The 12895-nt window shown below is 65.9% G+C and overlaps 1 protein-coding gene and 1 pseudogene across 5 annotated transcripts; both read right to left on the reverse strand.

Annotated features, from left to right (window-relative positions):
• Window positions 1–893: 893 nt before the first annotated feature.
• LOC137466483 (interleukin-36 receptor antagonist protein-like) lies at window positions 894–6437 on the reverse strand (annotated as a pseudogene).
• A 1672-nt stretch (window positions 6438–8109) lies between these two features.
• Window positions 8110–12719, reverse strand: LOC137466481 (interleukin-36 receptor antagonist protein-like). Of its 5 annotated transcripts, XM_068178212.1 has the most exons (6): window positions 12703–12719; window positions 12170–12197; window positions 11932–11992; window positions 11739–11827; window positions 11533–11663; window positions 9870–10239 (listed from the first exon to the last, which is right to left on the reverse strand). In XM_068178212.1, the coding sequence occupies exons 2-6, from the start codon at window positions 12171–12173 to the stop codon at window positions 10027–10029; spliced, it is 498 nt and encodes a 165-aa protein (XP_068034313.1). In that variant the 5' UTR covers window positions 12174–12197; window positions 12703–12719; the 3' UTR covers window positions 9870–10026. The 5 variants fall into 5 exon arrangements, 2 of the variants coding, with proteins under 2 accessions (XP_068034312.1, XP_068034313.1); XR_010995192.1 differs by lacking the exons at window positions 12170–12197; window positions 12703–12719 and adding an exon at window positions 8110–8139 and having other exon boundaries at window positions 9965–10239; window positions 11932–12128; XR_010995190.1 differs by lacking the exons at window positions 12170–12197; window positions 12703–12719 and adding an exon at window positions 8441–8499 and having other exon boundaries at window positions 9965–10239; window positions 11932–12128.
• Between the last annotated feature and the right edge of the window lie 176 nt (window positions 12720–12895).

Genomic DNA, 12895 nt, shown 5'->3' on the forward strand with positions numbered 1-12895 from the left:
TCTGGGTGTCCCCACCTTGGGCCACCCACCTGGAGCTGATGCATTTTTGGGTCCTCACCACCCCAGGGTGTCCCCACTTTGAGTTGACCGGCCTTGGGTTGATCCAGCTCCACTTGGTCAACCCAAGGTGGGTCAATCCATGGTGGGTCAACCCAAAGTGGGTCAGTCAAGATGGGTCAACCCAAGGTGGGTCAATCCAAGGTGGGACAATCCAAGGTGGACAACCCAAGGTGGGTCAATCCACAGTGGGTCAACCCAAGGTGGACAACCCAAGGTGGGTCAACCCAAGGTGGGCAACCCAAGGTGGGCAACCCAAGGTGGGTCAATCAAGGTGGGTCAACCCAAGGTGGGTCAATCCATGGTGGGTCAGTCAAGGTGGGACAATCCAAAGTGGACAACCCAAGGTGGGCAACCCAAGGTGGGTCAGTCAAAATGGGTCAAGCCAAGGTGGACAACCCAAGATGGGTCAAGCCAAGGTGGACAACCCAAGGTGGGCAACCCGAGGTGGGTCAGTCAAGATGGGTCAATCCAAGGTGGGCAACCCAAGGTGGGTCAGTCAAAATGGGTCAAGCCAAGGTGGACAACCCAAGATGGGTCAATCCAAGGTGGACAACCCAAGGTGGGCAACCCGAGGTGGGTCAGTCAAGATGGGTCAATCCAAGGTGGATAATCCAAGGTGGGTCAGTCAAGATGGGTCAGTCAAGATGGGTCAAGCCAAGGTGGACAACCCAAGGTGGGACAATCCAAGGTGGGCAACCCCAGATGGGCTGACCACCTAGAGTTGCCCACCTTGGATTGTCCCACCTTGGCTTGTCCACTTTGAGTTGCCCACCTTGGATTGAGCCCAGGTCACCCCCATGTCCCCTGTGCCACCTCCACGTCCCCTGTGTCACCTCCAGGCTCAGCCGGGGCTCGGGGCCGGTGCCGCAGGACAGTGCCCAGGTGCCACCGCGGATGCCAACGATGAGCGACAGCGCCGGCGCTCCAGGTGCCGGTTGGGGACAACGCTGATGGGCTCTGCGCGACACGGCGGTGTCACCAATGTCACCCCGGAGGGACACCCCGGGCAGTGCCACCCGTGGAGTGCCACCCGTGGAGTGTCACCCCTGTCCCCCCAGAGGGACACCCCGGGCAGTGGCACCCGTGGAGTGCCACCCCCCCCGCGGTGTCACCCACCTTCCTGGGTGGCGTTGGCCCCCTGCAGCTGGTGGCCACCAGGAGGACACCACAGATTGTCACCCCTGTGCCTCCAGAATGTCACCCATGGATTGTCACCCGTGGAGTGTCACCCATGGAGTGTCACCCACAGATTGTCACCCCTGTCCCCCCGGTGTCACCCACAGATTGTCACCCCTGTGCCTCCAGAACGTCACCCATGGAGTGTCACCCATGGGCAGTGTCACCCATGGGCAGTGTCACCCATGGGCAGTGTCACCCTGTTCCCCCCGGTGTCACCCACAGATTGTCACCCCTGTCCCCCCGGTGTCACCCACAGATTGTCACCCCTGTTCCTCCAGAACGTCACCCATGGGCAGTGTCACCCATGGGCAGTGTCACCCCTGTCCCCCTGGTGTCACCCAGAGATTGTCACCCCTGTCCCCCCGGTGTCACCCATGGGCAGTGTCACCCTGTTCCCCCTGGTGTCACCCAGAGATTGTCACCCCTGTTCCTCCAGAATGTCACCCATGGAGTGTCACCCGTGGAGTGTCACCCACAGATTGTCACCCCTGTCCCCCTGGATGTCACCCACAGATTGTCACCCCTGTTCCTCCAGAACGTCACCCATGGAGTGTCACCTATGGGCAGTGTCACCCTGTTCCCCCTGGTGTCACCCAGAGATTGTCACCCCTGTTCCTCCAGAACGTCACCCATGGAGTGTCACCCAGAGTATCACCCCTGTTCCTCCCGGTGTCACCCACAGATTGTCACCCCTGTGCCTCCAGAATGTCACCCATGGGCAGTGTCATCCATGGGCAGTGTCACCCCTGGGCAGTGTCACCCCTGTCCCCCCGGTGTCACCCACAGATTGTCACCCCTGTTCCTCCAGAATGTCACCCATGGAGTGTCACCCAGAGTATCACCCCTGTTCCTCCCGGTGTCACCCACAGATTGTCACCCCTGTGCCTCCAGAATGTCACCCATGGAGGGTCACCCATGGGCAATGTCATCCATGGGCAGTGTCATCCATGGGCAGTGTCACCCTTGTCCCCCCGGTGTCACCCACAGATTGTCACCCCTGTCCCCCTGGTGTCACCCCTGTCCCCCCAGTGTCACCCACAGATTGTCACCCCTGTCCCCCCGGTGTCACCCACAGATTGTCACCCCTGTGCCTCCAGAATGTCACCCATGGGCAGTGTCATCCATGGGCAGTGTCACCCCTGGGCAGTGTCACCCCTGTCCCCCCGGTGTCACCCACAGATTGTCACCCCTGTTCCTCCAGAATGTCACCCATGGAGTGTCACCCAGAGTATCACCCCTGTTCCCCCCGGTGTCACCCACAGATTGTCACCCCTGTCCCCCCGGTGTCACCCACAGATTGTCACCCCTGTTCCTCCAGAACGTCACCCATGGGCAGTGTCACCCATGGGCAGTGTCACCCCTGTCCCCCTGGTGTCACCCAGAGATTGTCACCCCTGTCCCCCCGGTGTCACCCATGGGCAGTGTCACCCTGTTCCCCCTGGTGTCACCCAGAGATTGTCACCCCTGTTCCTCCAGAATGTCACCCATGGAGTGTCACCCGTGGAGTGTCACCCACAGATTGTCACCCCTGTCCCCCTGGATGTCACCCACAGATTGTCACCCCTGTTCCTCCAGAACGTCACCCATGGAGTGTCACCTATGGGCAGTGTCACCCTGTTCCCCCTGGTGTCACCCAGAGATTGTCACCCCTGTTCCTCCAGAACGTCACCCATGGAGTGTCACCCAGAGTATCACCCCTGTTCCTCCCGGTGTCACCCACAGATTGTCACCCCTGTGCCTCCAGAATGTCACCCATGGAGGGTCACCCATGGGCAATGTCATCCATGGGCAGTGTCATCCATGGGCAGTGTCACCCTTGTCCCCCCGGTGTCACCCACAGATTGTCACCCCTGTCCCCCTGGTGTCACCCCTGTCCCCCCAGTGTCACCCACAGATTGTCACCCCTGTCCCCCCGGTGTCACCCACAGATTGTCACCCCTGTGCCTCCAGAATGTCACCCATGGGCAGTGTCATCCATGGGCAGTGTCACCCCTGGGCAGTGTCACCCTTGTCCCCCCGGTGTCACCCACAGATTGTCACCCCTGTCCCCCGGTGTCACCCACAGATTGTCACCTCTGTTCCTCCAGAACGTCACCCATGGAGTGTCACCCATGGGCAGTGTCACCCATGGGCAGTGTCACCCATGGGCAGTGTCACCCTGTTCCCCCCGGTGTCACCCACAGATTGTCACCCCTGTGCCTCCAGAATGTCACCCATGGAGTGTCACCCAGAGTATCACCCCTGTTCCTCCCGGTGTCACCCACAGATTGTCACCCCTGACCCCCCGGTGTCACCCACAGATTGTCACCCCTGTCCCCCCGGTGTCACCCACCTTCCTGGGTGGCGTTGGCCCCCTGCAGGCTGGTGGCCACCAGGAGGACACCACAGATTGTCACCCCTGTGCCTCCAGAATGTCATCCCTGGACTGTCACCCTTGTCCCCCCGGTGTCACCCACAGATTGTCACTCCTGTCCCCCAGGTGTCACCCACAGATTGTCACCCTTGTCCCCCCGGTGTCACCCACAGATTGTCACTCCTGTCCCCCAGGTGTCACCCACAGATTGTCACTCCTGTCCCCCCGGTGTCACCCACGGAGTGTCACCCCTGTCCCCCGGTGTCACCCACCTTCCAGGCTGGCGTTGGCCCCCTGCAGGCTGGTGGCCACCAGCTGGCCGTGGCGCAGGCACAGCCCCTGCTGCTCCGTGTCCCGCATCACATAATGGTACGGCTGGGCCACCGGCCGCGACCCCCCGAAGGCCACCACCAGCTCTGGGGACATGGGACACAGGGATGGACAGTGGGACATGGAGACACAGGGATGGACAGGGGGGACATGGGGACACAGGGATGGACAGGGGGACATGGGGACACAGGGATGGACAGGGGGACATGGAGACACAGGGATGGACAGGTGGGACATGGGGACATGGGGACACGGGGATGGACAGGGGGACATGGGACATGGGGACACAGGGATGGACAGGGGGACATGGGGACACAGGGATGGACAGGGGGACATGGGACATGGGGACACAGGGATGGACAGGTGGGACATGGGACATGGGGACACAGGGATGGACAGGTGGGACATGGGGACACGGGGACATGGGGACACCAGGATGGACAGGTGGGACATGGGGACACGGGGATGGACAGGTGGGACATGGGGACATGGGGACACAGGGATGGACAGGTGGGACATGGGGACATGGGACATGGGGACACCAGGATGGACAGGTGGGACATGGGGACACGGGGATGGACAGGTGGGACATGGGGACATGGGGACACAGGATGGACAGGGGGACATGGGGACACGGGGATGGACAGGGGGACATGGGACATGGGGACACAGGGATGGACAGGGGGACATGGGGACACAGGGATGGACAGGGGGACATGGGACATGGGGACACAGGGATGGACAGGTGGGACATGGGGACACGGGGACATGGGGACACCAGATGGACAGGTGGGACATGGGGACACAGGGATGGACAGGGGGACATGGGGACACGGGGATGGACAGGGGGACATGGGACATGGGGACACAGGGATGGACAGGGGGACATGGGGACACAGGGATGGACAGTGGGACATGGGACATGGGACACAGGAATGGACAGGTGGGACTTGGGGACATGGGGACACTGGGATGGACAGGTGGGATATGGGGACACGGGGACATGGGGATGGACAAGTGGGACATGGGGACACCAGGATGGACAGGTGGGACATGGGGACATGGAGACACCAGGATGGACAGGTGGGACATGGGGACACCAGGATGGACAGGTGGGACATGGGGACACGGGGATGGACAGGTGGGACATGGGGACACTGGGGACACCAGGATGGACAGGTGGGACATGGGGACATGGGGACACGGGGATGGACAGGTGGGACATGGGAACACAGGGATGGACAGGTGGGACATGGGGACACGGGGACACAGGGATGGACATGTGGGACATGGAGACACGGGGATGGACAGGTGGGACATGGGGACACGGGGATGGACAGGTGGGACATGGGACATGGAGACACGGGGATGAACAGGGGGACATGGGGACACGGGGATGGACAGGGGGATATGGGACATGGGGACACCAGGATGGACAGGTGGGACATGGGACATGGGACACAGGGATGGACAGGTGGGACATGGGGACACAGGGACACAGGGATGGACAGGTGGGGACATGGGGCATGGGACATGAGACATGAGACATGGGGATGGACAGGTGGGACATGGGACATGGGGACACCAGGATGGACAGTGGGACATGGGACATGGGACACAGGGATGGACAGGTGGGACATGGGGACATGGGGACACGGGGATGGACAGGTGGGACATGGGACATGGGACACAGGGATGGACAGGTGGGGACATGGGACATGGGACATGAGACATGGGACATGGGGATGGACAGGTGGGACATGGGACATGGGGACATGGGGATGGACAGGGTGGGACATGGGGACATGGGGACACAGGGATGGACATGTGGGACATGGGGACACGGGGATGGACAGGTGGGACATGGGACATGGGACACAGGGATGGACAGGTGGGGACACGGCGACATGGGACATGAGACATGGGACATGGGGATGGACAGGTGGGACATGGGACATGGGGACATGGGGATGGACAGGTGGGACATGGGGACATGGGGACACGGGGATGGACATGTGGGACATGGGGACACGGGGATGGACAGGTGGGACATGGGACATGGGACATGGGGATGGACAGGTGGGACATGGGACATGGGGACACCAGGATGGACAGGTGGGACATGGGGACACGGGGATGGACAGGTGGGACATGGGGACACAGGGATGGACAGGTGGGACATGGAGACACGGGGATGGACAGGTGGCACATGGGGACACGGCGACAGGGGACACGGGGACAGGGACATGGGGACACCTGCGCCCACCTTCTCCCAGGAAGTCCTTGAACAAGGCCACCATGTCGGGGTCGATGACACCCTCGGCCGTGTCCCCGTCCCCCGCCGCGACCCCCGGGGGGTGTCCCTGCGATGTCCCTCTGTGGGGACAGAGGGGTCAGGGCAGGTGACACGGGGTGGGGCGGGGAGGTGACACTCCCGCGCTGTCCCCGCGCTGTCCCCGCGCTGTCCCCGCGCTGTCCCCGCTCACCTGAGGGCAGCTCTGGACGCGCGCGACATGGCTGGGCCCGGCACGGGTGGCACCTCTGGGCAGGATTGTCCCCGAGCTTGTCCCCCGTCCCTGGTGGCACCTGCGGATGTGTCACCTCCCGTGTCCCGGGTGACAGTGGCTTTATAGGGCCGGGCGGGGCGGGGACAGGGCCAGCCCCGGGAACTGGCGGGGCGGGTGACAGTGGACAGTGACAGCGACACCGGGCGATGGCGAAATGCCACCAGGTGCCAGCGTCCCCCGTGAGGCCCGTGGTCACCGTGGCGGGGATGTCCCCCGCGCCGTGTCCCCCGTGCCAGGCCTGTCCCCACAGTGTCCCCCGTGCCAGGCCTGTCCCCGCAGTGTCCCCCGTGCCCGTGGTGCCACCACCTTGTCACCATTGTCCCCGTGAGTGCTGTCCCCGAGGTGCTGTGAGAACTGTCCCCAGTGTCCCCAGTGTCCCCAGTGTCCCATCCCTGTTGTCCCTTGTCCCCAAGGCACTGTGTGCCCTGTCCCCATGGTGACCTGTCCCCAAAATGCCACCTCCCCTCTCCCTGTGGTCCCCATTCCCTGTCCCCAAAATGCCACCTCCCCTGTCCCCGTTGTTCCCCATTCCCTGTCCCCAAAATGCCACCTCCCTCTCCCTGTGGTCCCCATTCCCTGTCCCCCAAAATGCCACCTCCCCTGTCCCTGTTGTCCCCACTCCCTGTCCCCAAAATGCCACCTCCCCTCTCCCTGTTGTCCCCACTCCCTGTCCCCAAAATGCCACCTCCCCTGTCCCTGTTGTCCCCACTCCCTGTCCCCAAAATGCCATGTGCCCTGCCCCCAAAATGCCACCTCCCCTGTCCCTGTTGTCCCCCACTCGCTGTCCCCCGTGTCCCCCGTGTCCCCGCGCGTCCCCCGTGGCGCGTGCCCGCGGTGCCACCCTCTGTCCCCGGGCGGGATCCGGGAAGTGGCCGCGTCACCCGCGCCCGGGGATGTCCGGCTCTGTCCCCATCGCGCGGGTGGCGCAAGAGCGGACACCCCGCCGCGGTGACACATCCCGCGGGGCCACCAGCCCCGCCCTGTCCCCGCCGGGCCACCCGTGTGCCACCCGTGTGCCACCCGTGTGCCACCCCTGTGCCACCCCTGTGCCACCCGTGTGCCACGCGCGCTCAGGCACCGCGTGGCCTCGGCATCTCTTTATTCGCGCTCCGGTGAGGATGTCGCCGTCCCCAGGGGAATGTCGCCGTCCCCAGGGGAATGTCGCCGTCCCCAGGGGGGTGGCACCACGCCGAGGGAGGGATGTCGCTGTCCCCAAGGGGGTGGCACCCCCAGGAGAAGGGGGGATGGCACAATCGCGGATGGATGTCACCGTCCTGGGGAAGATGTCGCCGAGGAGCAAGGATGTCACCATCCCTGAGGGAGGATGTCACCATCCTGGAGGGGTGGCACCTCCCCAGGGGGATGTCACCCTCCCTGAGGGAGGATGTCACCACCCTGGGGGGGTGGCACCTCTGCAGGGGGATGTCACCCTCCCTGGGTGAGGATGTCACCATCCTGGAGGGGTGGCACCTCCCCAGGGGGATGCCAGCACCCCTGGGCAAGGATGTCGCCATCCTGGAGGAGTGGCACCTCTGCAGGGGGATGTCACCATCCCTGAGGGAGGATGTCGCCATCCTGGGTGGGTGGCACCTCTCCAGGGGGATGTCACCCTCCCTGAGGGAGGATGTCGCCATCCTGGGGGGGTGGCACCTCTCCAGGGGGATGTCACCATCCCTGAGGGAGCATGTCGCCATCCTGGAGGGGTGGCACCTCCCCAGGGGGATGTCACCCTCCCTGAGTGAGGATGTCACCACCCTGGGGGGGTGGCACCTCTCCAGGGGGATGTCACCCTCCCTGAGTGAGGATGTCACCACCCTGGGGGGGTGGCACCTCTCCAGGGGGATGTCACCCTCCCTGAGTGAGGATGTCACCACCCTGGGGGGGTGGCACCTCTCCAGGGGGATGTCACCATCCCTGAGGGAGGATGTCGCCATCCTGGAGGGGTGGCACCTCCCCAGGGGGATGTCACCCTCCCTGAGTGAGGATGTCACCACCCTGGGGGGGTGGCACCTCTCCAGGGGGATGTCACCATCCCTGAGGATGTCTCCATCCTGGAGGGGTGGCACCTCCCCAGGGGGATGTCACCATCCCTGAGGGAGGATGTCGCCATCCTGGAGGGGTGGCACCTCCCCAGGGGGATGTCACCATCCCTGAGAGAGGATGTCACCATCCTGGGGGGGTGGCACCTCCCCAGGGGGATGTCACCCTCCCTGAGGATGTCACCACCCTGGGGGGGTGGCACCTCTCCAGGGGGATGTCACCCTCCCTGAGGATGTCACCATCCTGAGGGGGTGGCACCTCTCCAGGGGGATGTCACCATCCCTGGGTGAGGATGTCACCACCCTGGGGAGGTGGCACCTCTCCAGGGGGATGCCAGCACCCCTGGGCGAGGATGTCACTATCCTGGGGAGGATGCCACCCTCTCCAGGGTGATGTCACCACCCTGGGATGAAGATGCCACCCTCTCCAGGAAGATGCCACCACCCTGGGGATGCCACCATCTCCAGGGGGATGCCACCACCCCGGGGGGGGGAGATGCCACCCTCTCCAGGAAGATGTCACCACCCTGGTGGAGATGCCACCCTTCCCAGGTAGATGTCACCACCCAGGGGAGGAGATGCCACCCTCTCCAGGGTGATGTCACCACCCTGGGATGAGGCTGTCACCACCCTGGGTGAGCATGCCACCCTCTCCAGGAAGATGCCACCACCCTGGGGGCTATGCCACCCTCTCCAGGAAGATGCCACCACCCTGGGGGCTATGCCACCCTCCTCGAGAAGATGCCACCACCCTGAGATGAGGATGTCACCACCCTGGGGGCTATGCCACCCTCCCCGGGAAGATGCCACCACACTGGGGGCTATGCCACCCTCCTCGGGAAGATGCCACCACCCTGGTGGCTATGCCACCCTCCTCGGGAAGATGCCACCACCCTGGGATGAGGATGCCACCCTCTCCAGGAAGATGCCACCACCCTGGGGGCTATGCCACCCTCCCCGGGAAGATGCCACCACCCTGGGGGCTATGCCACCCTCCCCGAGAAGATGCCACCACCCTGGGGGCTATGCCACCCTCCCCGGGAAGATGCCACCACACTGGGGGCTATGCCACCCTCCTCGGGAAGATGCCACCACCCTGGGGGCTATGCCACCCTCCCCGGGAAGATGCCACCACCCTGGGATGAGGATGCCACCCTCTCCAGGAAGATGCCACCACCCTGGGGGCTATGCCACCCTCCCCGGGAAGATGCCACCACCCTGGGGGCTATGCCACCCTCCCCGAGAAGATGCCACCACCCTGGGGGCTATGCCACCCTCCCCGGGAAGATGCCACCACACTGGGGGCTATGCCACCCTCCTCGGGAAGATGCCACCACCCTGGGGGCTATGCCACCCTCCCCGGGAAGATGCCACCACCCTGGGATGAGGATGCCACCCTCTCCAGGAAGATGCCACCACCCTGGGGTCTATGCCACCCTCCCCGGGAAGATGCCACCACCCTGGGGCTCCGCTGTGGCCGCGCGGGGGCCGGGGGGGCTCAGCAGAGCTGGAAGTAGAAGTCGAGCAGGTGGGAGGTGACATCGCGGTGGCGACAGAGCGCCAGGGGCTGGTGGCCGCGCGGGGACGTGCACAGGAACCAGCCGGGGTGCGCGGCCGACTCGAAGCGCCACAGCCCGTCCCGGTAGGAGCGGAAGAAGGTGAAGGCGGCCGCGCTGTCCCCGGTGCGGGGCAGCTCCCGGATGTCCACGTCCTGCGGGCCACCCCCGGTGTCACCCGCGGGGACAGCGCCCGGCAGCGTGCGGGCACCGCGGGCACCGCGTGCCACAGCCGCGGCGCGGCGTGGGGCCGGGCTGTAATGTCCCCACGCAGCAGTGTCCCACCCCCGAGGTCCCCGTGTCCCCATCCCCGAGGTCCCGGTGTCCCCACGCAGCAGTGTCCCACCCCTGAGGTCCCCGTGTCCCCATCCTCGAGGTCCCGGTGCCCCCATCCCAGAATGTCCCACCCCTGAGGTCCCCGTGTCCCCATCCCCGAGGTCCCCGTGTCCCCACCCAGCAGTGTCCCACCCCTGAGGTCCCCGTGTCCCCAGCCCTGATGTCCTCGTGTCCCCACCCCACAATGTCCACTCCCTGTGGCCCCCGTGTCCCCATCCCAGAATGTCCCACCCCTGATGTCTCCGTGTCCCCATCCCCGAGGTCCCCGTGTCCCCATCCCACAATGTCCCACCCCTGAGGTCCCCGTGTCCCCATCCCCGAGGTCCCGGTGTCCCCACCCAGCAGTGTCCCATCCCCGAAATCCCCATGTCCCCATCCCTGACGTCCCCATGTCCCCATCCCACAATGTCCCCATCCCCGAGGTCCCCGTGTCCCCATCCCACAATGTCCCCATCCCCGAGGTCCCCGTGTCCCCATCCCTGATGTCCCCGTGTCCCCACCCCACAATGTCGCATCCCTGAGGTCTGCATGTCCCCAGGTGTCCCCTCCCCAGGGTGTCCCATCCCCAAAACGTTTTTGTCCCCATCCTCATCACCATCCCCCTGGTGTCCCCATAGCCTTGGTGTCCCCATCCCCCTCCCTCCAGTGTCCCCGCGCTGTCCCTGCTGTCCCCTCACTATCCCCACTGTCCCCTCGATGTCCCCTCGATGTCCCCGCTGTCCCCTCGCTGTCCCCTCGCTGTTCCCACTGTCCCCTCGCTCTCCCCGCTGTCCCCTCGCTGTCCCCTCGCTGTCCCCTCACTGTCCCCGCTGTCCCCTCGCTGTCCCCTCGCTGTCCCCTCACTATCCCCGCTGTCCCCTCACTTTCCCCTCACTGTCCCCTCGCTGTCCCCTCGCTGTCCCCTCACTGTCCCCGCTGTCCCCTCACTGTCCCCGCTGTCCCCTCACTGTCCCCTCGCTGTCCCCTCACTGTCCCCGCTGTCCCCTCGCTGTCCCGCTATCCCCGCTGTCCCCTCACTGTCCCCTCGCTGTCCCGCTGTCCCCGCTGTCCCCTCACTGTCCCCGCTGTCCCCTCGCTGTCCCGCTGTCCCCTCGCTGTCCCGCTGTCCCCACCTGCAGCCGCAGCCGCGGCTCTCCGGCGGGGCCGCGCTCGGTGCCCAGGCAGCGGGAGCCGTGCCGGATGCCCAGGATCACCGGCAGCCGCGCGGGCTCCAGGGCATGGTTGGGCACCCAGAACACCTTCTCTGCAGGTGACACGGGGACCCTCAGCGCGTGTCCCCGTGTCCCCACGCGTGTCCCCGCGCGTGTCCCCGTGTCACCTTCCAGCGCGGCGTTGGCGCCCTGCAGGTGCCCGGCCACCAGCTGGTCATCGCGCAGGTACAGCGACCGCTGGTTCACGTCCCAGAGCCTGGCGGGCCAAGGGGGGACAGCGGTGCCACCCCTCGGTGCCACCCCTCGGTGCCACCCCTCGGTGCCACCGCTGTCCCCCGCCACCCCCGGGCTGTCCCTTACCGGTACTGGAACACCTTGGTCTGCAGCGCGGGCGCGTGGCAGAGGGCGAAGCCTTCGGCCTCTGCGCGGAGGAAGAGGAGGGCGAGGCTGAGGGCGGCCACCCGGAGACCCCCGCGCCCCCTGCCCGCGCCCCCCGAGCCTTGGGGACCCCTCCCGGTGGCGGCACCGGCCGTGCCAGGCGCTCCGTGTCCCATGCAGCCCGGCCGGGCCGTGCGCGGGGTCCCCGGGCAGCGCTCACCCATGGGACCCCCGGCTCCGGTGTGACCCTGCGACCCCCGGCTCCGCTGCGACCCCCGGCTCCGCTGGGACCGCCGGTTCCGCTGGGACCCCCGGCTCCGCTGGGACGGCCGGTTCCTGACACCCGGTTCCGCCGCGACCCCCGGCTCCGGTGTGACCCTGCGACCCCCGGCTCCGCTGCGACCCCCGGCTCCGCTGGGACCGCCGGCTCCGCTGGGACCCCCGGTTCCTGACACCCGGCTCCGCTGGGACCCCCGGCTCCGGTGTGACCCTGCGACCCCCGGCTCCGCTGCGACCCCCGGCTCCGCTGGGACCCCCGGTTCCTGACACCCGGTTCCGCTGCGACCCCCGGCTCCGCTGCGAACTCGGGTTCCGCTGGGACTCCGGCTCCGGTGCGAACCCCGGCTCCGCTGGGACTGCCGGTTCCGCCGGTTCCTGTGACACCCCCGCCTCCGGTGCGACCCCCGCCTCCTGTGACACGCCTGGCTCCGGTGCGACCCCCGGGTCCGCTGTGAACTCCGGTTCCGCTGGGACCCCGGCTCCGGTGCGACCCCCGGGTCTGGTGCGACCCCCGGCTCCGCTGGGACTGCCGGTTCCGGTGCGACCCCCGGCTCCTGTGACAGCCCCGGCTCCGCTGGGATCCCCGGCTCCGGTGCGACCTCAGCTGCGGTGGGATCCCGGCTCTTGTGACACCCCCGGCTCCGGTGCCACCCCGGTTCCTGTGACA

The sequence above is a fragment of the Anomalospiza imberbis genome, unplaced genomic scaffold, assembly GCF_031753505.1.
Source record: "Anomalospiza imberbis isolate Cuckoo-Finch-1a 21T00152 unplaced genomic scaffold, ASM3175350v1 scaffold_227, whole genome shotgun sequence".
NCBI classification, from domain to species: domain Eukaryota; kingdom Metazoa; phylum Chordata; class Aves; order Passeriformes; family Viduidae; genus Anomalospiza; species Anomalospiza imberbis.